Genomic DNA, 25,852 nt, shown 5'->3' on the forward strand with positions numbered 1-25,852 from the left:
TAAGCTTTTAGAGTCAACTCCTTTCAAGAGGGCCGCCACACTTATTAGACTTTACTCAACACAGAAATGGCTTCAACCTTCTCAGTTTAACAGATTTCATTCTAATATTCAGTGAGGAAGTAGCTGAGAGTCATTCTCAATACGTGCTCTGAGGACAAACTTCCAAGATCTTGTATTAATCTACGAGACCACACATAGCATCATTTACAAGTTTTGACCCAACAACTCTGAATCTGTGATTTCTGATGAAATCTATGTTTAAAATTCAGGCATGAAAATTGGTGAGTCAATATATTGCTTTTAGGCAGGGGTCTGCAACCTTAACTGTGATGATCAACTGGTGGTTTAAAACTACTAAACAATAATGAATTTCAACATTTACTGACATTTTTATAGGGACAAAAAATAAATAAATATGATGTAATCTAGTTTCTACATTTAGATTAAAACAAAAACACTGAACTCGCAGGCCTGTGTGGTCTTTTATGTAAGGAGAAATTAAATTGCATTTCGAAGTAATAAAGCAAAAAAATAGTGTCGCTCAAACATTTGCAGAAAATTGACATAAAAGCCAAAACAAGCCTTTTCTGGTGTGGTGATAAAAAAAAACAGGACAATTAAATTTCCTGTAAGTTTGGGTCAAAGCTTCAGAGAGCTGCATGTGGCCTCAGAGCCACAGGTTGCAGACCCCTGCTTTAAGAAATCATCTGCCTTTATGTATCAACTGTATTTATCCTGTTACTCCAGCCACCATCTTTTTGTATCTTTGTGAGTTACAGCAGTTTAAGTAGAAGTTGATCAAATAAAGCATATTAATTTGTGAAGATTTGTCATGAGCAATGATAAAATCATGAGTATGATAATAGCCCGGCAGAGTTTGAATGGAAGGAGCACGGCAGTGAACCTGCAGCCGAGTTAGCATGCTGCGCACACAGACCAGTCTCTGGCTCATAATGTGATCATGCATTGTTTTACAGACCAAAACAACAAGAATAACTTTTTGGACTTCCTGCTCCCTCCTGAGCTTGTGAACAGATTATTATTTGCCTTCAGTGCGTCTTCATTTCTGTGGGGGGGAATCCTCAAACACACATGGACAGGGGTAATCAAAGACAATCTTTCAAAGAGGAGTTTTCTTTTCTTCCTCTTGTCTAAGAAACAGGCGACTCCACCTCTGGGAGTGTAATACAGAGTACTTTCTGTCAGGCATCCTACACAAACCTTCAAGGTGGAGTTCTAGCATCTGAATGACAGAAGGAGGTCCAAAGAAATTTGGGTGAAAAGAAAGAAGATGTGCAAACTGTCAAAAACAAAAATAAAAAAAATATGATTTCAAAGAAATGCTCGAGTATTTCTGTTTTCTGTTACACCAAAATTCTGAATACTAGGAAACATTCAGGAAAATGTGACTAATGAGCAGGTTTCAGATCTGTTAAATGGCTGTAGTCAAAAATATACTGTACATTAAAAACAAAAGATTTACTCATCAACCTACTGTGTGTTTTTATGAAAGTAAGTGTTGCTTCCTGTGGAGTCACTTCACCACTGCTTATGGCTCTATAAAAATTGGGCCATTCGCCACAGAAACGTCATCCATCCTGACAGTTTTGTCTTTCTCAGTGCATAACAGTGTCAGATTCTATCCTGTGGTGGAAGAATGAAAAATTCAGATTTTCTGTGCACAAAGCTCAACCGTACCTGATTTCAATATTAGATCAGGTACACAACTACAGTATAATACATATATGCTGATTACTTTACTAGCACTCCCAGAAGTATGTATGTTACATTCCAATAATGCTCAGTCAGGTCATCTGGACAGTTTCTTTTTTGTAGAGACTTTTCGAAACATCTCTACAAAAAAGAAGCTGTCCAGATGACCTGACTGAGCGTTATTGGATTTGGTACCTGGATGATTGAGCATGAACTTTGCTGTACATTACATTGCTTGATCAAAGTTCATGCTCAATAATCCAGATAGAAAATCCAGCAAAGTTCAGTCAGGTCATCTGGATGGGTCTTTTCTTTGTTGGGATGTTTCGTCCTTCATCCAAAGGACTTCATAAATCTGAGGAGCCACAACAAACTGAATCCCACAAGCAGCACACCTACATAGTGGACCAACCGGTTTGCTGGTGATAAGATGAACTTTGATGTTTTGAACCACTTATGGCTGCCTCAGAGGAGTCGACAGAGGAGAGGGTGGGCCCCAGAAACCATCTTATCACCAGCAAACTAGTTGGTCCACTATGCGGGTGTGTTGCTTGTGGGACTGAGTTTGTTGTGCTCCTCGAACTGATGAAGTCCTTTGGATGAAGGACGAAATGTCTCAACAAAAAAAAAGAAACAGTCCAGATGACCTGACTGAAATTTGTTGGGCTGCATTGTTTGATTTGATAAATGAGGTAAGAGCTGATTCTTTGATTTTTGTATAGGGAATATTGCAGCTGTATTTATGGCAAAGTCAGTAGCTCCACAAAGAGGCGCATGGAAAAACACAATCAATTTACAACCGTTTATTTATTATTTTTCTGTTGCAGCCAGGCAAACTGGAGGAAGCAATTTCCACAGTAACAGCATAAACTCATTTGAACCACATGTATGAAATCAACAAAAATGATCAAACATAAAATGCTTTCATCATGTTGTTTCAAGGCAGGGTGGTATGTACAGCATACATAAACACTAACCCTGACCATATGAAGAAATTCTATTTTATATTTCTTAACTTCTCTGAAAAGATTATCACAGCTTAACTTTTATGAATTTGTTCTATTTATTAAGAAAAATGTACTGATGATATGTAAAACTTACTAATGTTTAAACTAGTTCCTAAAAACTGAAAGAAATAACAAATAACTGATAAATAGTGGCACATCTGACTTAAAGCAATAAAAGTTTATATATTAGTCACAGTTATAACAGACTTGATTTTTTTTTAGACGTTACATGTTTTGAATAGTTTTGATTTATTATAACTTGCAATATGAATATACACTGTAGACAAAGAAACGCTTTTCCAATCTCCTATTATTTAATTTTAGTGAGTCTTAGGCCCTGTTTAAACGAGAAGGACCTCTGGAAAACATTAGGGTTTTTTTCAATGTTTATTGGGGCAAATAAACATGGAAAAAAGCACATTTACATTTATCTGATGTAGCTTCCATGCTAGGCAGGGTTGCCAGATAAGAAAAGATGAACCATTGTCACTTTAAAATTATTGCATTGTGACCCAAACTGATATACTGTATGTGCTAAGTATGTGCATTCTCGGAGGGAGGAGGTTGTAAGATGTGGTGTGTGTTGTGTTTGGTGAATATGTGCACAGAAAAGGAGGGTGCAAAAAATGTATTCATGTTTATCTGGCAATCCCGATACCAGGCTCAACTGCAAGCATCGCACATGTAGTGTTACATCAAAATTGATGAAAACTTTTGTGTTTTTGCACCAAGTAGTTGGTTTCCCTTCTGCAGGTTCACATATACACACCAATGTTATTCATGCTTCTCTGAGTGGGAATAATGTTAGCTTGCAGTGTTTACTTTTCAGTGATTTACCAGTGCTTTCTATGAAAGTTATTGATCCATCATTTTAACTCCAACAAACCCAAACTATGATCTATTGCTTGTTCTCTAACAGAATGACGTCTATGAGTGAATTTGTGTACTGTTTACCAAACAATAAAACCATGCCTATTTTTATTTCTACCCCTGGCACTCTCAGTGTCCCACACTCATCAATGATGTCAAGTAAAAATGTTGCTGTATAGTTAATGCCTGTCATTTTGTACTCCCCAGAGCAAAGAAGGTAACCAATAAAATAGGATGACTTCATTTTAAATTAATGGGAACATAACTGTAAGAGGCTCCGTGAATACTATAAAAACACAGACTGAAGTCACCAACTGACTCAAACATTAAAAAAGAACTACTGTACAGTAGTAGAAAAGGCTGCTCTGAGAAAGAGAAGGAGGTATTTAGCAGATGAAGTGGATGACATCTCTCTCACAGTGGCACGAAGAAGGGGAGCATGTGTGCGTGACCATGTGTGTATGGGCGTGTGTGTCAATCAGCATTTAACTGACAGGAAGATTAAAGCTCACATCTGAGAGCCCCTCTGTTTGCACGAATAGCCAAGTTGAAGGAGTCTGGTCTGCCCAAGGTTTGGGGTGCTGAGCTCAAGGTTAGAGCAGGCACCCCGCTGAGTGTGCGCTGTCTGTGATGGGTCCTACTTGTTGGACATTCATTATCAAACTCTGTTTGCTCCTTTCATCTGCAGCTCTCTGCAGCACTCAGCATAAACTACAGAGGCACCTTGCAGCTTGACATCTCTCCATTCAGTCTGTACCTTAAACAGCATGCTGCCACATCAAAGAGCGGCGCCTGCCTTTGATGTTGCTAAAAGAAAGAGCACCAATGATCTACTAAAAACCAATGCAACTTTCTGGAGCCTTGTTTTATTCATTTGCTATCTCTAAAGGTCTGGAGTCAGTCACTAAAAGTCCAGGTAGCAGATTTTGAATTTGCAGAAGTTGGACAATAAAGTCTTCAGTACATAAAGTATAACAAGAACAGCCTTTACTGTATTTGCTGTGGTATTTGTTGTATGCCACTTTTTTTCCATCCTAAAAAAGTAATTTTTGAACTTGAGGAACGAAATGCATGTTTAATGGCGAATCAGACTTCTTTTATAATACTAAAAAGACTTGTGTACAAGAAAAAACAATATTTATGACATGGTGGAGCAGTGGTTAGAGCTGTTGCCTCTGTGACCTCAGGGGTCACAGATACGGTTCACCGGCATCTCTCCAGTTCAGGATAAAAGAGTGTTTGGGGAGACAATTTGATTGTTTGTTCTCAGGGGAAGAATGTTTACACACATTTACCATGAAATATTAGTTCACCCAGCGCTGTTTCTATTGCTATGTGAACAAATCCATTCCACTTGATTAATAGGAGAATACTCAAACCATTAAAAATCCACTCCGGGTTTTCTGGTTACAACTCACCACGCCGCATGCAGTGTTTCCCCAAGGTCATTTGGCTTGGCAGGGCACTCAGCTCTTTTGGGTTTTTGTCGACGGGGCAGGAGGAGGAGGGGGGAGACCTCTGTGTTGCGCACAAGCTTAGCGCTACACCGGCAGTTGTTCATCATGGGAGGGGGGTAGGATGCATGAAAGAAGGGGAGCACTACGTCCATATCTTAGCTAGCGTGTCTGTATTGCACACCGCTAGCTTAGCTCTACGTCAGTGCCGGCAGTTGTTGACCGGGCGCACGGGGCGTGGGTTAGGATCCATGAGAGAAGCGGAGTGTGCGCTATTTCTTGTTGTGCCATGCTCTCTAAAATATGTGTTGAATTAAGTGTTTACTTATGTAGGTAAACGTAGATGTCCTGATTCATGCTCAATAAGATAACACTTTATTGTCTACCACGACTGTGGCAGACATTCTCCTTTGATACACTCTACATTCATCATACATACACAAGAACCAAAAAACACATTATCACCATTAAGATGTGTCTATTTAGCTTTGTTTAAGAACATTATTGCAGATGTACCAATGATTTCTTATAAATATTCTTCCTGGCCAGTGGGACTTGGTAACGCCTGTTTGATTGAAGCATCTGGAAGCAGTTGTGTAGTGGGTGTGAGGGGTCCTTGGTGATCAGGGTGGCATTCTTGGTCACCGAGTGGCTGTAGATGTCTGATGGTGGCATTGAGGTGAGCCAGTTACTGTACTCAATAGTTACATTATTCTGTTTAATTTGGCTTTCTGTTTTACAATGATGAGGTTAAACCAGGATGAAATATTAAAAGTTAAAATGGACTAGATCAGAGACTTGTAAATCAAGGTTAGAGTGTTCCTGCTGACATGAAAGGTCTTTAGTTTCCTCAGCAGGTAAAGATGTTGTTGGGCCTTCTTATAAATTGAGTCAGTGTGCTGTGAGAAATACGTTTGTGTCTATCTTTGTGCCAAGGTACTTAAAGCATCCACCTTCTCCACCCGCTGTTCGTGGATTCAGTGATTTAAACAAAGATTCTGGTGTTTGGGCTCAACCCCTGCAGCATAGTTCCTTAGTTTCTGAAATGTTCAGCTCCAGTGAGTTGAGTGAAAATGTCATGAGGAGACCGTGGACTGTCTGTTCATAGACGGACAGAGCATCAGGTCTGGTCAGGTGCACCACCAGAGCCATGTCATCTGCATATTTAAAAAGGGCCATTCCTTCACTGTTGCATGAAATAGTTTGTGTAAATAGAGACGAGAATAGGAGATAACACATTCTCCAGTGTTTACGATCATTTTGTTTGACTTAAAACCATTTAAAAACACTTGTTTTCATCTGTCCAATAAAAAACACTGAATCCATGAAAATCAAGCTTCAATGAACGTGAAGATCTGACAGATATTGCAGCAGCTTATTAATACTCAGTGTTGAAGGCAGAAGATAAGTCCATGAACAAAATCCTAGTGTGAGGGTGGACAGAGTCTAGATATTTTGCGACCATGCCCAAAAGTGTAACACTTACATCCTCCACACCACTTCTTGGTTTGCAAGCAAATTGTAATGGATCCAGTTGGTCAACCACCTCAGTCACCTGCTCACACAACACTCTCTCCATACATTTGCTCAAAACTGATGTTAATGCTACTGGTCTGTAATCCTTTAGGTCTTTGGCATGTGTCTTCTTGGGGAACAAGAATTGGAACAATGTGAGATTCTCTCCATTGATTGGGGACACAACCAGAATCCTGGAACAGTTTAGTAAGGGTCCCAGTTAGCTGTGTGGAGCACTCCTTCAGCACTCTATCTCAGAGCCTGTCAGGACCAGGGGCCTTGCATGGGTTAACTTGATGCAGGATGGAAGAGATGATCCGTTCATCAATAATAATGTTTTCGAGAGCGGTGTTGGTAATTTGTGAGATCCAGCTGGTTGGAGTGGAACTGCTGTTGAATCTGGTGAAGTATTTGTCAAGTTGTTCTGCAAAGGAGGTTGGGTCCAGGCAGTCTACTGATGTGGGCTTGGAGACTGCCCATCATGGTATTTAAACCCCATCATGCGTCCTTTGGGTTTCCTGAAGTCAACTTTCTTTCTATTTAATTCTTATATTTTATTTTTGCTATCTTTGCCTTTGCGTTAAACTTATTTTGCAATTCCTTCACCTGTTGCATATCTCCTTTTAAGAAAACCTTCTTCTAGCAGGTTTTCATGTCCTTAGATATCTACTTTTTATTGTCTGGATCGATTATCTGTTTGGTGGGAGTGACGCTGTCCTCACAAAACAGAATATAAGAAGTTATCAAATCTGTTAAAACATCAAGATCATCACTGCAATCATGAAAGAACAAGTTCCAGTCTGTTGATTCAAAACAGCCTCTCAATGTTTCAGCGGCTTCATGGTTCCAGATTTTAACGTATTTTGAGAGGTGTTGCTCCAGTTCAAGTTTGGACCGATATTTTGGTAGCAATAGTATAACGTTATGGTCAGAACAACCAAGAGGTGGACATGATTTTACTGCATATGCATTTGGGATGTTACCAAAGCACAAGGCCAGTATATTTTGCTGTCTAGTTGGAATATTGACATATTGTTCTAAAATGGGCATATATTTGGTGATGTCACATCTGTTAAAATCACCCAATAAAAACACAGGTTGTTCTTCTCTGCGATCAGCAGCTCTGTTAAAACTGTCTGCTATTTTTTCTGCAGCCAGATTAAAATCGGGTCTTGGCACGTACACTAAAATAACTGTTATTTGAGAGAACTCCCGAGGTAGGTAGTGTGGTCTGAACGACACAGTCAGAAGTTCATAGTGTTCACAGCTTTCTTTCTCTCTTACAGAAAAGTTAGTGGCCCATCTTCTCCTCGACTCATCCTCGACTGTCGACGAGGGAGAGTGCCATCACCGGAGGAGGGAGTGTGCCAAAAAAGATCATCTTAGCTCCAACATAACTGGTTTGTTCTACTTTGGAGTAAGCTGATGGGGGAAGAATCAGTTTTGTGTTGTGTGTTTCCTTGACTGATGAAGCCTTCTGGATGGAAGGTGAAACGTTTCAGCACAAAAAAAGAAACTGTCCAGATGACCTGACTGAAAATTGTTAGATTGTATACCTGGATTATTGAGCATGGACTTTGTTGGCCCATCTTCTGTTGACAGCTATGCAGAGCCCGCCCCAATCGACTTCCTTGTTGTTTCTGCGTCCCTGTCAACACGAATGACATTAAAGCCATCTAAACTCTACATCGTCAGACAGCCAAGTCTCACTAAAATAGAAAAGGCTTGTTTATTAATAGTCTGTGTCATGTTGGATGAGTGTAGAAAGTTCCTCGCTCTTGTTCCAAAGCGATCTTACATTTGACAGGGTTATTGCAGGTAAAGGGAGCCGACTGCCTCTCCTCTGAAGTCTGTTCTGTATCCCTCCTCTCTGGAACCTCTTTTCCTCCGTGTTCTTTTCTGTTTATGCTCCCTATGTATTTCCTGGGGTATGTTCTTGATTTGGACCGGTACGTTTACCTGCTCCGGTGAAAGACAGCCGAGCTCCAACAAAAAATGCCAAGGTGAGCCTCTGGCAGAATTGTGATGGTGGTGCCAGTTGCAAACAAAATCCATTTGGGTAGTATAGGCTCATGATAATAGTCCATATGCAAAGCAAATAAAATACCATTCCTGTCAACATGTTGTGATGGCGCAGCTAAAGTGTCACAAAAAGCAAAGATGAATGAAAACATACAAAAACACACATCAAGCTGTGTCAGAGGTCACTCAGAACAAGGAGTGCCCTCTTCATCTACTACACATATCCAGGTAGAAAAATCTAACAAAGTTAAGTCAGGTCCTCTGGACGGATTCTTCTTGTTGAAATGTTTCGTCCTTTTTGCAAAAGACTTCTTCTGTCTGAGGAGTTGCAACAAACTCAGTCTTATAAATAGCACCTTCTCATAGTGGATCAACCAGTTTGCGGGTTCTCAGGTGGTTCCTGTAGTCCACCCTCTCCCCCACCGCCTGCTCAAACTCTCAAACTAGTTTGAGGCCATCCTGGCCAAAGTGGTTCAAAGGTTTGAACCTGATCCTAGGATCCCAAAGAAGTCTTTTAGATAAAAGGCAAAACGTTTCAACAAGAAGAAACCGTCCAGAGGACCTGACTTAACTTTGTTAGAGTAAACATAGATGTTTAACAACCTTTGTATGCCAGAATGCAGGAAATGGCATCTACTTTATTCAAACTTTTCTGGGGGAGGACCTCTAGACACCAAGGTCTCGTTGTGCCTGAAAATCAGTAATTTTCATCATAGGTACATTTCAACTATGAGACAAAATGAGGTTAAAAAAATAATAATAATAATCCAGGAAATCACATTGTAGGATTTTTAAATAATTTATTTGTAAATTACGGTGGAAAATAAGTATTTTGTCAATAACAAAAGTTCAATTCAATACTTTATAACATAACCTTTGTTGGCAATAATAGAGGTCAAACGTTTCCTGTAAAGGCTCCAGTATACTCGCTCGTCCTGTCAGCTGCGCGAAAACTGTGTGCACCATCCGCAGAGGGTACAAATTTCATACTTAAGCGTCCACTCTGAGCAGCTGCAGTCAGCTCCGCAGGAAAGAGGCATTTACCTTCGGGAAAAATTGAGGTTGCCGATTGGTCATTTGCTTACACGCCTACTGGATTGATTGACAGGTTGCAAAAAAAATAAAAAATAAAACTAGAGTTGGCAGCCCCAGCTGCAGTTGTGTTTCTATGTTGCTAATAAAAAGTTCTAACAAATAAAATAAAAATACAGGGAGCGATGGCCCTGCAGGCCACACATCAGACCAGCCCACCAGAAAATCTCCAGACCCTCCCGCAGCCACGCTGGATATGATTTTATTTCGCTCGTGACAAATTCCTTCATTTCTCAGAATTTCAGTCATGGTGTCAACGGAGGAGGAAGAGATCACTTGCCTTTTGGCAAAAAAACAAAACTAAAGAAAAGGCCAGATCAGGGATGAAGAAGGGAAATTTAATACATTGGTGTCACATACAAAACAGTCCATCGCCGGGCAGTTTATTTTGTGACACCGAGTACGTGTACGCAGTCTTAAAAATTGAGCTTTGCTCGGACATGCCCTGCGGGTGTCCGCTTTGACTCTAAACTGGTACACGCGCACCTCCGCGGACTGACGTATGCGCGAGTATACTGGAGGCTTAAGTCTTCACCAGGTTTGCACACACACATTGCTTCAAATGTTATCAGCCATTAAATGGCTGTTATTAGTTGTTATACTAGGAGTTAGGCGGGACAGTCTCACCGCTACATATGGGGATGATAACAACTAATAACAGCCATTTAATGGGCTGATGACATCTGAAGCTGCTCATGCAGATCTCCCCTAGAATAGTGATGTTTTGGGGCTGTCGCTGGGCAACACAGACTTTCAACTCCCAAGCGGTGTGTTTGGGATCATTGTCATGCTGGAAGACGCAGCCATGTTCCATCTTCAATGTCTAGTTCAGTGTTCTCTCAGTGAGGACTGAACTTGGCAAAAGGGCCTTCTCCTACGCCGCTCCGGTTTCCTGGAATATCTTGCAAAAAGACCTGAAGCTCTTGACCTTGACCTCTCTAAGTAAATTTAAACATCTGTTAAGTTCCTGGCAAAAAAAACAATGCAGCCATGTTCCTGGTTTTAGTTTTCGAAATTGCCTTGTAATCTAGCTGCTTTTTGCTACTATTCCTCTTGATTGCCCTTTTGGTTGCTATTTTGTTTTGATTTGTAAACAAAAAAAGAAGAAGAAGAGAAGCAAATTTGTAGGCCTATGCCTATTTTATGACTGTCTCTAAAGAAGTTAAATCTGGTCCTCTGGACATTCAAAAAAAAAAAACCCAGCAAAACAACAAAAAAAAGTAGAAACGTTTCGTCTTTCATCCGAAAGACTTCCTCAGTCTGAGGTGCTGTATTCAGCTCAGTCTCAATACATTGTCAGTCTCAGTCTCCTTTTTTGAATGTCCAGAGGACCAGATTTTACTGTTTTAGATTTTTCTACCTGGATTATTGAGCATGCATCAGGATTTTGACTGTCTATTGTTGTCGTTGTTATCCATTGCTGTCATCACTCTTTGTTAAGAAATCAGGTCTCTCTTGTAAATGAGTCTCTGAGGCTCAATGGGATTAACCTGTCTAAATAAAGGTTGAATGAAAATGCCCTCACTGATGGAAAGAGGTTTTGGCTTAAAATCTCATGAAACATGGCCCTGTTCATTCTTCCCTTAACACGGATCAGTCAGCCTGTCCCCTTTGCACAAAAACAGCCCCAAAGCATAATGTTTCCACCCCCCATGCTTCACAGTAGGCATGGTGTTCTTGGGATGCAACTCAGCATTCTTCTTCCTCCAAAGATGACGAGTTGAGTTTTTACCAAAAAGTTCCATTTTAGTTTCGTCAAACTAGATGATATTCTCTCAGTCCTCTTCTGGATCATCCATATGCTCTCTAGCAAACTTCAGATGGACCTGGACATGTACTGGCTTAAGCAGGGGGACACACATGGCACTGCAGAATTTGAGTCCCTCTCGGCATAGTGTGTTACTGATGGTAGCCTTTGTTACTTTGGTCCCAGCTCTCTGCAGGTCATTCATCAGATCCAGCCGTGTAGTTCTGGGATATTTGTGCACCATTCTCATTATCGTTTTGACCCCACAGGATGAGATCTTTCGTGGGGCCCCAGATCAAGGGAGATTATCAATGGTCTTGTATGTCTCCATTTTCTTACAATTGCTCCCTCAGTTGATTTATTCACACCAACCTGCTTGCCTACTTTAGATTCACTCTTCCCAGTCTGTGCAGGTCTACAGTTTTCTTCCTGGTGGCCTTGGACATCTCTTTGTTCTTGCTGAATTTGGACTCTGACTGTTTGAGGATGTGGACAAGTGTCTTTTATACAGATAACAAGGTCAAACAGGTGCCATTAATACAGGTAACAAGTGGCGGACAGAAGAGCTTCTTAAAGAAGAAGTTACTGGTCTGTGAGAGCCAGAAATCTTGCTCGTTTATTATTGACCAAATACGTATTTTCCACTATAAATTGCAAATAAATTATTTTAAAATCCTACAATGTGATTTCCTGGATTTTTTTTTCTTCATTTTGTCTCTCATAGTTGAAGTGCACCTATGATGAAAACTACAGACCTCTCTCACCTTTCTAAGTAGGAAAACTTTCACAATCAGTGGCTGACTAAATACTTTTTTGCCCCACTGTAACTTTATCTCAGTACGGAACACTACTGTTTGCTAACACTTAGCATAATAAAAATGCCTATAAGTCGTGGGATTAGCTTACTTACTGCTTTTGTGTGTCATTGTACGACTGTAAACTTCTGTGATAAATCCACACAGCCAAATATTATTCCTCAGCATACGCTGAAATATGCAGTATAAAGCTTGAAAAAGTGCAAGAAGCCAAGGAGGTTGCTTGTAGCTACTTAGCTTCTTTACACGAGCGCCAAAGCACCAGAAGATGCTGATTGGCTGGAATAAAAGTTTGCCTGTGATTTCATTGGTTGAATTTTTTTTTTACCTCTTTGTAAACTTCCATTGTTGCTACACAAATCACGTGACACAGGTCTGTTTTGACTGGGGGTGGTGGTGGGGGGGGGTTCCGTCCTCCATCCTGCATGCATCAGGCACTGCATACAGACAAGAGATCTCTGCGCTCGGGCTGACAGTTTATTATAAAGCGGGAGATAACCAGATATTTTGCTTGGGCATTTGCCCAGTTGCCCATATGGTTAATCCGGCCTTGAGGCCAGTTCGCAACTGTGCAGCATAGATTTTCGTGTTTGCAGAGAATGTGCAAGCAGTGCGCGATTGCGCAGGCACGCAGCTTAGAGCGAACATTGCTGCAGTCTGTGAGAATCCATAACTTGTAAAGAGCAAAGGGCCACATACACCACCCTGAGGGACTTCTGCATCCATTTTGATTGAATATTAAGTCTTAATGCCAACACATATTCTTGCTTTTCTGACAGAAAGTCTGAAAACCACAAAGTAGGGTATTCTGTCTGAACAGACAGATTGACTATAAGTTGCTACATACATACCAGATCCATCTCCAATTATCTGTGTTTTAGCTTGTAACGTTGCAAATGTTGATTGTCCTCATTTAAAAAAAATAATAATAATAATCAAGTTGTTATGTGTTCATTTTTCTGTCTGTTAGCAAAATATTTAATAAAACCACTGGACAGATTTTAATGATAAGAGGATTAAGATGGCTGTCACAGCTAAACACTGAGTTAACATTTGGTGAGGTAGTAGCTGGGAATCTCTTCAATGTACCTATACTATAAATTAATTTAAGATTTATGTTTTAAACTTGAGTAAACAAGGCAGAAGCAAGTATAAATTCTATCAATGATTGCTAGACTCGTTTTTTGAATAAATGTTTAAACTACTGTATTTGAAAGCAAAGTACTGCAACAGAAAATAACTGACCCACAAGGCAAGAGCATCAAAGTTGAACAAAGCGGCCTTTCTCACGTAGCATTTACAGGCTGAATTTAATCCTGTTAATTATAATTTCATCAGATGGGGAACAGTCATTCAACAGTTTGAAGTGACATTTATTATGACCAGAGATTGGGTCAAAAACAGAGAACTTTAACACTTTGTCAGCTTATTTCCTAATCAAATAAACTTGACAATAATTGAATTTTTTTAATTTTTGCCCTTCTTTCCACACATGAAAGTCAGCCACAGCAATTAGTTTTAATTTGCTCGTTTCGCTCTTTCTTTTCATGTTCTTGAGTGGGCAGGAACCAGCATATTCTGATCATTTGCATTATCCTAAGCAAATCTGCTTTGAAGTTCTAAGATTCTGTAAGAAAAAAAGCTACTTATCCTGCACGGAAAAAAAAAATTCAAAGCTCACAAATTCACTGAAACAGATGTACGCTATCATTGGATTTGCATTTTTTTTAAACCCTCTTCAGTCCTGTACTGGTAATGGAGTACCTCATGTCTCTCTCATCCTTTAGTGTTTTGCATCCTTCCTTTACAGAAGCCAGCACCCTGCTGTGCCAATCCACACTTCAAAGCTCCCTGCATATCTGCTGGAAACAAAGCACAGAGCGTGTATTAGGGCAGCATCTCATTTCAGTGCATTTAAGTCAAAATCATTGTTTTGTTTTTTTGTTTTTTTATTATTCGTAGCACAGATTTATTTTTCTCCAAAATGATAATTCTCTGTAACCTGTAACTCCTAACAACAATACAACAGCATACACACACACACACACACACACACACACACATATAAAAGGTTTACCATACAAATGCTGTACAAAGAAGGGGGAAAAAAAGTACAAATAAAATAAATAAATGAACACTATTCACTGTTATATTTACAACTGATGTTAAACATCTATCCATCATCTTCCGCTTGTTCTGAAGTCGGGTCATGGAGGCAGCAACTTGAGCAGGGAGGCCCAAGCATCTCGTCCCACAGCCACCTCTTCCAGCTCTTCTGCGAGGACTCCAAGGTGTTCCCAGGTCAACTGAGAGACAGTCTCTCCAGCGTGTCCTGGGTCTTCCCTGGGGTCTCCACCCAGTCGGACAAGCCTGAAGCACCTCCCTAGAGAGGCGTTCAGGGAGCATCCTTACCAGATGCCCGAACCATCTCAACTGGCTCCTCTCAGTGTGGAGGAGATGTTAAACAATGGTTAATAATTGTCATTTTGACTTTTATATTAAAAATAATTTACACTGTGCCATATTTAGCACAACTGGACAAATAACATCATTTGAGTAGATCATACAGGTGATCTTTTGTTAATCAATTAATTATTATTATTTAATTTCATAACAGTCTTTTTCCTTACCTGTTCAGGGTGTCCCCCACCTCTCGCACAGTGATGGCTGGACATGGGCACCAGTGACCCTCGCAACCCGAAAATGAAGAAACAGGTAAAAGATAATGGATGGATGTTTTTTTTTTCCTTTGTTTGTTGCTTTGTTCTCTTACTTTGATATTGTTTAACAAATACAAAAGGAAAAAGTCACAAAAAATCTGTCACTATAATTTTGCTCAAGTGATGAGAATTTGGGTTACAATAAATAAAAAGCTTTTTTTGCATTACATTACACAGGATGTGTGTAACAGATGTTATTTATTTATTTATTTATTTTTTGGGGGGGGGATTAATATGACATAAATTGATTCATATAAAAATAAACGTGTGCTGCTTTTTTTTCTGTAGTGGAAAACATGCCTAAATATTTTCACAGCTGCCCACATTTAGGACAGCTGAAACAATGCATTTGACATTTTCTGCTGTCAAGTTGTGGTGGTGTGACTAATGAGTTTGAGTTTTTTGCACATCACGTTCATAATATTACCAAGTTGAGAACCTGTGTCCCATATCCCCCCCCCCCCCCCCCCCCCCACTGATCCATTACTGCCCTCTGTCTTCTCCCATTTCTGCGTGTGTGTGTGGGTGGTGTGTGCATTACCAAAATATTTCAAGAACTGCAGGACAAATTTCAATAAAACGCAGAAATTAATCACTGAATGTACATTTATAACAGATTAACTGTTGGAGTCCACCCAATTCAAGATGGACACCAAAGCTAATCAACATCAGAAATCACACAAATGGCTATAACCCAGTCACTTTTACAAATATTGAGCTAAAAGTTTGACTAAAATGTCTACAACTCCATCATTTCTCAACTTAAGACCGTCTTAGTCTTAATACTCTGGTATAAAAGGCCATCCTTCAAGGAAAGCTTTGCTTTTAAGCTATGTTTTTATTTTAGTGGCTGCGTTAAAGTACTAAAACGAACAAAACCTGCAGAAATCAAAGGACTTTTAAAGCAGCACATTTTTCAGTTTAAAGCTGAGATATGTATTATACTGGCGAGAAAAACTTTGGTAACGTGAGTTTCAGTAGCAGCCTGGTTACACTAGCTTGCTTTCACAAATAACTGTGAGAGGTAGCCGTATCACATTGCCAAGAGGCAGACTCTCTGTGGTTTCCACGGCCAGAGATAAGCTGCTAAGCTGCAGATGAAAGTGTGTATTTATGTTGAGAGCGTGACGCGGTGAGAAGCTGGCTGTTGTCAGACAGTTTCAGGAGCCTCCCATGACTGGTTGAAGCAAAGTGGAAAGACTAGATGTAACTGGACATCTTCTTCAACAGCCTGTTAGAAATCACAAAGTAGACAACAGAAAGTACCTGCATAAGGAATTTCCATCTCGAAATTGAATTTAATGTGGTTGTCACCTACCTTTGATGCCACTTTTCTGCAAAAATGTTGGCAGTGATATAAGTTATGTGCAACATCAGCACAAATAATAATTTACAGGAGCCAGCCAGTTTATAAGGTACAGGAGTATATTTTAATAAAAGGGAATTCCCCTTGGCAAAAGATCTGCTATTCAATAAATAACAAAATTAAATTGAATATAAACTAAACAAAGTCATGAAACAAAAGAAGAAGGAAAAACACATTAGAATATGATGGAGGGAAGGCGGAGGATGAGTTAAACAAGTTTACAAGAAATGTAATGAGTGGAAGTCCGAGGTAAAACAGATAATTCTTCTCCATACTGAGTAATCTTGTGGAAATGATTAAACTACAGTTAATTATAAATTAGGCCTATAATCTTTCTATATGATGCTGGTCCAACATTTCTACAGTCCACCATTTACACAGGATTTAAACAAATGTTGATACATGGACCATACAGATAAATTAGTGAAGGATACTAGAACAACATGAAGTGATTGAATGTTTTTACAGTAGAAGAGGATGGAGCATTTATAAAAATTTGACTATAGGTGCACACATTATTTGCCTGAACAAAAATGGGAATAAAAGTCACTATGCCAGCAGTAAGAAGGAGAATAAGTTTTAGAGAACACTTTTAAATGTTTTGATCCATAAAAGCCAGTTTGTATAGCATTTAGAAATAACTGCTGTGAACCCTGAACAAATGATGCCCTCGATTAAATACTTCTGAAGCTTCTAGTTTGTCTGAACATGAGGAAAGGCATTAAACAAGACAAGGTGATTTATGTGTTCCTTAAACTCTGAGTAAAAGGAGTTTAAAGGACTGCCAAGCAGTCGTGAGTCTCCCTCAACCAAATTCTCTCACCTCGCCGTGACAAATCAGACCACCCCGCTGGATGAAAAGTCTCCTTTCAACACAACAAGATGACCGTTTCCACACGGCTCACATTTAAAAACTGGCATCAAAAAACTGGGGTGAAAGAACTGACAAGAAGAAGTAAAAGAGTTGTGTTGTGTTTGAGTTGTGGGACAAGTCTCGTGAGGTGAAGAAGCTGAGGTATGAATCGCAGCATCTGGAACTGTGGGCCGTTTTCTCCTATACCTGTCTGACTGGCGCCGGTGCTACAGAGTGATCTGTGACAGAAAGCTGGGGGGGGAGACAACATTCCTGCACATGACTGCAAAAGTCTAAAACAAATAAAACTAGACAAATTGCATTTCCTGCGAAAATGCAGTGTGAATTCTTGTTTCAGAACTTGCTGAAAGGCCGCTGGAATTAGCTAAAAACATGCTGACATGTAGCTGAATTGGAAGAAAAAGCCTAAATTAGCAGAAGAAAGCCGAACAAACGTGTATTTGCTGAATTAGGTTTAAATAAGCAGAAATGAGAACAAAAATTGGCAACAAAAAAAAGTTGAAATTAGCTAAAAGTAGCTGAAAATGCAAAAAGACGTTTAAACAATCAGAAGGAAGCAGAAAAAGCTGAAATGAGCTAAAAATGTGGAATTAGCTGAAAACGCTAAAATTAACGTAAAAACAGATAAATAGAAGCTGAAAATGCAGAAAAAGCTCAGTACCAGAAAAAAAAGCTGAAATTAGCATAAAGATGTTACCGTAATTAGGCTGAAAGTAGCAGAAATTACATCAAAAACCTTGAATTTATCTGAAAACAGCTAAAACGCTAACTGAAAAGGTAGAACAAGCTTAAAGTAGCAGAAGAAAATATAGAGATCACATCTTTGCCCAATTAAGCTGAAAGAAGTAGAAATTAGCACAAAACAGTAGAAATTATCTGAAAAAGCTGAAATTAGCACCCAAAAAAGCTGAAAAGTAGCTAAAATAGCAGGAAGAAGCTTGAATTACCAGAAGCCAGTTGAGAGAGCACATTTTTTGCTGAATTAGGCTGAAAAATGTTGAAACGAGTGCCAAAACTACTCACACTACTAAGCCCCACAATTTGCAACTGGGTCCTAGACTTCTTAACAAACTGAACACAGTCAGTGAGGATCCACAACTTCTCCTCCACCATAACCTTCAGCACTGGCTCCCCTCAGGGATGTGTGTTGAGACCTCTCCTGTTCACTCTGCTCATGTATGACTGCGCACCTACCCATCCAGGCTGTCATATTGTAAAGTTTGCAGATGATATAGTGGTGGTGGGATGCATCACAAACAACAATGAGTCCAGCTACAGGCAGGAGGTGGAACACCTGGAGAGCTGTTGCAGGAAGAACCTTCACATCAATGTGAAGAAGGAGGAGGAGATGGTCGTGGACTTCAGAAAGAAGAAACACGCTTACCTCATCTGAACATAAGAGAATCTGCAGTGGGAGTGGTCTCCAGCTACAAGTACTTGGGTGCACACCTGAATGACAACCTCAGCTGGGGCAACAACACCACCAGCCTGATCAAGAAAGCTCATCCGAGAATCTACTTCCTCAGAAAGCTGAGACGAGCTGGTCTGGGAAGCTCAGTCTTCACCTCCTTCTACATGTGAGCAGTGGAGAGCATGTGACAGCATCAACATGTGGCATGGAGGCTGCACAGCTGCAGAAAGAAAAACTTTGCAGAGTGTGGTGAAGGCTGCATAGAAGTCTGTTGGAGTCAGCCTCCTCACCATCACAGACATCTACATCTCCAGATGCAGGAAGAGAGCCACCTGCATCATGAAGGACCCCACTCACCCAGCACACACACTTTTTGCCCCGCTCCCTTCAGGAACGAGGTTAAGGAGCATTAAGTGCAAAACCACAAGACTAAGGAACAGCTTTTACCCGGAGGCTGTTAGACTCATGAGTCTCTAACCAGAATAATCACTGTGAAAAATATCACATCATGAAGCTGCTGATCCGTTTTATGTTGATGTGTTCGTGCGTGCTCATCTGCTCACACAGACTCATGTTCGGCGTATTGTTTCTGTGCTACTAGTGCTTAGTGTATTTCTAGTTAACGTTTTTCTGAGTTCATAGCTTAGATCTTAGTACTGTTTTTCTTTTACATTTTATACTTTTGTTGGATGTAACTGGGACCCTGTGTACACAATTTCGTTCCACCACATGTACCACATGTGGTGCGTATGACAAATAAAAAATCTTGAACCTTGAAAAATGTGGAATTAGCCGAAAAAGCAAAATTTAGCATAAAACGACTAAATAGTAAAATTATCTGAAATAACTGAAACAGAAATAAGCTGAAAGGACCATATCAAGCTGAAATTAGCAGAAAGACGTTAGAAGAAGCACAAAAATGTTAAAGATGTTGAAAAACATACAGAAAAAAATGGATCACAATAGAATGTTTCATAAGCACTCACACAATTAGAGGAAACAGTTTGAACACTTGTTCTGCTTTGTACAATCCACCCAATCTGTAAGGACTGCCTCTGAGCAGGACACTAAAATCCTCAAAAAACCTGCAGCAACACAAGGCCAGTCTTTTCTTTCTTCTTTTTTTAATTTTTATTCTGACAGGATTGTTGAAGGTGCTGAAAAAAGGCGCATACGAGCTTACCAAGAATAAAAGTCATGAACACTCTCACAGCAGCAGCTCTTTGAGCTCACTCCGTTTCAAATGAGAAAAACAAAAAGACTTGACAGAATCGGACAAATGTCCCCGCTGCTGGCGCGACAGGAGACGTGAGTGAGGAATTATGAGTGTAGTGGAGACTGCAGGTCGAGTTCTGTGTTACCCGGCACCAGAGGAATGAGACAGCTGGAAGCCCTCGCCTGAGCGCGTCACAAACAGCGCTGTTGGCCGAGCACCAAGGCCCCACGGCGGCATGAAGTACCCGCTGACAGCTGGGGGGCAGGAGGATGTCATGGAAACAGTGGGAGCAGCTGATCGTGAGCCACGGTAACAAGGCTGCTGAGACGTGAAGACCACTAACCTAAAAAAAGTGTTTACAAATGTTGCAGGACATGTGTATGCAAAGTTTCTCTGCACAAAGAAAAGAAGAAAGAAAGAAAAAAGGAACCCACTGTCTAGTTGTACACTAACAGTTTAATTGTATGCAAGTTTATCAGATCTGAGCACCTTCAGTTTTATTTTATCTACAAACAGAACAGCTTTGGCAGGTGTACTGATGAATAACGTCCATAAGAACTACTGCAAAGCACTGTTGAGAGTCGGTAAAAGTGAGAACTTTAAACGGAGAGAATGAAAGTGGGGAGTCGCTACCAGAGTAATACATATTCTGCTGATGCTCCTAGTGGTCATAACAAAAAGACGCAGCTGTGAAGAAAACAGTTTTCATAGCAAATACATGAATATCACGTTATCAGTTAAGCTTATAAAATCGACCAGTATATAAATACCTTATGTACAGCAAATATTAGTTAAGAAATGTAAGTAGGTTTTCCACATTTCTGAGCAGAACATGATTTCTCCTTTCCACAATGTCTCGAAGTGATTTTGAAAACAACCTCAGAACGCTTCATGAACGTCCCAACAGTTTGGATGAAATTAGAGGTAGCAGCAGATTTGGGAATTCTTACACTTCGACATTTTCCTTTCCGTTTCTGCTTTAACAGTTTAGTGGGCATACATTTTTATCTTCACAAACCCATGTGTCAACTTGCTTTAAATGCTCATGCACCCATAAGTGTACTTGAAGTGGTTTATAACAGACACCAGTGTTGTGACACTTGGATACAAACAGTCGAACTTTAGCTACGCTCGCTGAGTTGTACATTTGGATACAAATCTTTACTGCATCCTGCTCTTTTCACTTAAATTCCTTCATATATTTTCATCTTTAAGTACAATTAAGTCTTCTCCCTTCATCTCCATTTGGCATAGTGGTCTGGGAAGGGTCGTGGTGCTGGTTTGAAGGGGTTCCACTGTTCTTCTTGTTGGGCCTTATCCCGATTCTTAGTCCCATTCTGCTGCACTGTGGTCCTGGATCTGACCTGCTGCGTACCCAAGCCTCCGTATGTCTGACCAACTCTGTAATAACACTGGTTCATAACATTTCAGCACGGAGCGAATCCTTTCCCTCATGTCCTGTGTCCATCACTGCACGACCAGCTGCACATTGTTTGATCAGGACATTCCCTGCGGTCAGTGTCTTCTGGTCCAGTCAGGCTCTGTGGGACTCCAGAAGAGCGGAGCTGTCCCTGACAAGATGGAAATTCAAGACTGGTAAAAGTGATGGTAGTGGTGGTGGTGTTCGTGATGATGGTGATGCTCGTGCCGCTGCACTACTTGAGCCAGTCCACCTTCGTAAAGCACCACACTGGGCAGCTCCCTCACCTGCTCTTTTTCTACCACTGGACCTGGTACAAGAGAGCCCAAGGCCCGGTAGCTCTCTTTTGATCGCTGTTTGTGTTTGCGGTAGGGAGCCGCAGACTGATGAGGGGGGATCTGACTAGGAAGAGCTGGGGGAGGGGGAGCGCCTCGGCTCCTCATCACCCGGCCACTGATCTGCGCTGGAGGCGTGCGACTGTGGGTCTTCGGAGAACGGATGCCATGCCTCCCTGAGTCTTGGCCTTTGAGGCGGGTGGGATGACCGCTGGGGTCTGGAGCAGCAGTAGCGTCCACAACTGTCTGCAAACGGCGGTGGTGGGAATGGGAGGGGACATTTTCCGGTTCTTGGGAGCGAGAACGAGCCTGGTTAGACGAACGGGTCTGAGTCTCCACTTTAGCTGGTTCTGCAGCTGGAGCTGAAATAAAGACACGGACACAGATGTGCACTTTAAACAACTGCGAACAAAAAAGGGTGTTCAGCATGAATATTTCTCATCTGTTCGAAGTAAACCGTGAAAAGGGAGCAAAGCATGTGATCAAAACACATCCAGCAGCTTTGTTTGCTGTGTTAGTCAACAACTTTTTTGCATCCTTGTATCATTTTTCCCCTGAGCTCCCTGTCATGTACACTGTACATCTTACACTTTACTTAAACTCAACGTGCCTTTGAAAACACCCTCTGCCGTGGCTCCACTTTGAAGACAAAGCGTAGCATGTAATTTACGGTGCCACCAATGCTATAACAAAGCTCTGAGGAGTCTGTTTCCCTGCAGATGACCCCAACACGTCTCAGAGCCGATCCCTGTTAGCACTTCCTTACCAAAATCAAAACATTTGCATGTCATTTCTGAGCTGGGGATCAAGACTGCAGCTTATTAAAACTAAAATTTCACGTCACAAAACCCGTTCTGTTGATGAGGGTTGGCCTTGAACACTTGATATATTGTGCTTGCCTGAGCCCAGATGTTTGTTCTGGCGAGGAACATGTAGTTCCACCTAACGGCTCTGAACAGGTGCCGCAGTAATGAGTGGCCCTGGACGGAGCTTCAAAGAGCCACGGCCTGCCTTCCTCCCTCTCCTCTCCCCTGCCTGGCCTCGGTCCACTCACCGGTTCCAAAGCGGGATGTGTAGTTTTCAATGCCTGCCAGGTCCAAGTAGTGGTTCCTGCGTTCCAGGTTCTCATCCACACAGTGGCGCTGGCAGCCAGGCTGGGTGTGGTGGTCACTGTGGTGGCGCCTGCGGACATGAGCGGCACCTCTCATTAGGAGGCAGTTTGAGGAAAATAAACAAGTGTTGCTCGTGTTCAGCCAGAGGCAGAGCGATTGTTAAAGCATTGAGATTAGCAACGCAAAATTACAGTTTTCAGCTTCCACTACCAGTGAATATTGTGTTGATGTAAGAAGTGGAAGGTAGAACTGGTGCCATTAAAACAAATTATTTCTCTATGAGCACACTGCAAGCACCACAAGGTTAGAAATGTGTTGGGTTGACCTTAGGAGTGCTCGAGACTTCTTGTCTGCACTCTTGGGGTCGTCGATGCACTTGTCGTTTTTGTCCCTGGAGTGGGGCACGTCTGTGTATGCATAAAAAGACAGAAGGCTATTATCAAACAGTGCAACACAAAGCAGCCACACGCACACACAGATGCACAACAACAGTCACATAAGACTTAGAAGAAAGCAACCTTTGTTTAACGGGTTTCACTTTGAAGATCTCTAGACAAGGAAAAACAACAGTGCTTCATTTATTCTATTTTCAACTCCCATCTTCTTATAAAAAACGGGAGAATAATAAAAAAAAGTGGGCTTCAGAAATAGTTTTATTGGGATGTGATGCAATTTGAAATTAGCATGAAGGCAGTATGTTCAAAGCTCGCTCTGAATCTCTCGATAGATATTTATAGCCAAAACAATAGGACACAAACACATAGGAATATATACTTTTTGAGCTTTTTTTCCCGATGACTACTTGTTTACCAAGACGTCAGTGAGAAAAGTGAAGTTGAACACTGTTATATTTTCCCGGCAGCTCTGAGAAAAGAGGACAAAGAGAGGGGGAGAAGAGAGGAAGAAAAGGGAACAGTGGAGAAAAGAAAAATGGCTGTGGTTATCAAAAGGACTTGGCTCATCTTTTAAGGTTTCTTTTAGACCGTTTGATGGCAGTGAGGGAGGGAGGGGGGCTCCTCTCTTGGCTCAGTCACCCCCACCCCCTCCAATCATTAAAAATGAACCCCATTGAGTGGGAGGGATGGAGCGACACGGGGACTACGAGGAACAAAGCTCTGACAGGCCTGAAGCGGCCGCCTTTCTGCGCGACAACAAACACGTCTCTGAGTGAGCTGACAGCAGGCGACACAGAGGGAAGCTCAGAATGCCCTCTTTTCTCCGCCGCCGCCGCCCACCGCGTTAACGCGAGCTTTACCTGTCGCACCCTGCGCACAACTCCTCCACTGCTGGCTGGAGTCAGGCGCCACGGAGAGCTTGACCCGCAGCGTCTTACTGCTGCCGGAAGAATGGTTGACGGAGGCGTCGACAACCTCGTAGATGGTGTGGAGCAGGCTGGTGATGTCCTGCAGCAGAGAGGTTAAATATTAGCTTTTAGATATAAATTAGTCATTTAAATGGATAAACCTAAATGTTGGTTTGATACAAATTATCTTGAAATTTATCTAAAACCAAATATATCTTCATTGTAAATTTTAATATTGATACAAATGTTAAAATGGAGATAAATTATGTATTAATTGATATCGAGAGTTTGAAGATACATTTCTGGGTGTAATTTTGGACCACAATTTTGTTGGAAATCCCATATTAACTATAAGATGTCTAAAACCATAGGGATAGACAGCACAACGGCTCAGTGGTTAGCACTGTTGCCTCACAGCAAGAAGGTCCTGGGTTCAATCCCCAGTTGGACCTGGGGTCTTTCTGTGTGGGGTTTGCATTTTCTTCTCGTGCTTGCGTGGGTTTTCTCCGGGAACTCCTGTTTCCTCCCACAGACCTAAAACATGTGTCAGGCTGCCTTCAGGCCCAGGCCTCCCGTGCAAAAGAGATTTGTGATCTCAGTGGGATTTACCTGATTAAATAAAGGTTAATAAAATAAATAAATTGGGAAAAACAATCCATATCTTGAACATTAAATCTCTGCACACTCTTTATTACACTCAGTTACTGGCATATTTATTTAGATTATTGTGTTGAAGTTTGGGGTAATATAAACAAAAGTTATTTACAAAAAATATGCATAATACAAAAAAGAGCAATAAGGTTGTTTCACAATGTTTGGTATCGTGAACACACCAATCAACTTTTTATTTTTTCAGAATCAGAGTAAACTTTATTGGAATTGCACCGAGGTACAACGCAAATATCATAGCTTATGAAATTTATGGATTTAGTCAAATTTAAAACTGCACAGGTGATGTTCAAAACTAAAAATAATATGCTTCCAAACAATATTCAAAACTTTTTTAAGAATAGAGAGGGAAGGTACGAACTGAGAGGAAAATGTAATTCAAAGCAAATGTAATTTACAGCACTATTAAAAGCATTTGTGGAGTGATTTTGTGGAATGGCTTAGATGAAGAGATTAAAGTAAAAATATTGCACAACTTAAGAGAAAATACAAGGATTAGAAAACGTAAGTGCATGAAACGAATGAGACAAAATGATGTTATTCCAGCTGTTAATGTGTTAATCGGTGTCTTTGCATATTAAGTTTTGATCTGCAGGTGACAGAGAGTACAGTAGTCACTCACTACTTCATGGTTTATTTTTCACAGACCCGCTCTATCATGGTTTTTCAAAATAAGATTGGACATGACACACAACTGGTTGATTGATGGATGAGCCGCACAATCAGCATGGAATTTTCAAGGAGTCAAAGATTTAGCATCTGCTGCACCTTTGTGCGGCCCACAGCTTAAGAAACAGCTTCCTGCTACAGCTGATCAGCTGATGTCCTTGCAGAGAGATAAGTGGGCGTGGCCAAGAATGCTTTCAGGTGGCTGAGAGCAGCAGAGGCAGTGAGCGGGAAATCATGACATTCTATGCTCTTTTAGAGCGTTTAGAGTTTAGAAACATTGTTTAGAATATTGCGAGAGCGTGGGAAGGGTTTAAAATGCCATTATATATATGTAAATATGTGTATATATACTTTCACACTGTGTCCCATTACTTTCATACTGTCTCGTTACTTTCACACTGTTTCTCGCTACTTTCACAATGTGTCCCGTATCTTTCACAATGTGTCCCGTTACTTTCACACTGTGTCCCGTTACTTTCATACTGTGTCCCGTTACTTTCACACTGTGTCCCGTTACTTTCA

At 40.9% G+C, this 25,852-nt stretch overlaps 1 protein-coding gene across 1 annotated transcript in view; it reads right to left on the reverse strand.

Annotated features, from left to right (window-relative positions):
- Positions 1-20,291: 20,291 nt before the first annotated feature.
- The window catches only part of nkd1 (NKD inhibitor of WNT signaling pathway 1), a 37,703-nt gene continuing 32,142 nt past the window's right edge, over positions 20,292-25,852 (reverse strand). Inside the window, exons 7-10 of the mRNA XM_037697579.1 lie at positions 23,945-24,092; positions 23,015-23,096; positions 22,632-22,759; positions 20,292-21,939 (exon numbers count right to left, since the gene is read on the reverse strand). Coding sequence (XP_037553507.1) covers positions 21,410-21,939; positions 22,632-22,759; positions 23,015-23,096; positions 23,945-24,092 — 888 coding nt within the window. The 3' untranslated portion in view covers positions 20,292-21,409. The remainder of the gene's footprint in view (positions 21,940-22,631; positions 22,760-23,014; positions 23,097-23,944; positions 24,093-25,852) is intronic.

The sequence above is a fragment of the Nematolebias whitei genome, chromosome 2 (genome assembly GCF_014905685.2).
Source record: "Nematolebias whitei isolate Nwh7 chromosome 2, NemWhi1, whole genome shotgun sequence".
Lineage (NCBI taxonomy): Eukaryota > Metazoa > Chordata > Actinopteri > Cyprinodontiformes > Rivulidae > Nematolebias > Nematolebias whitei.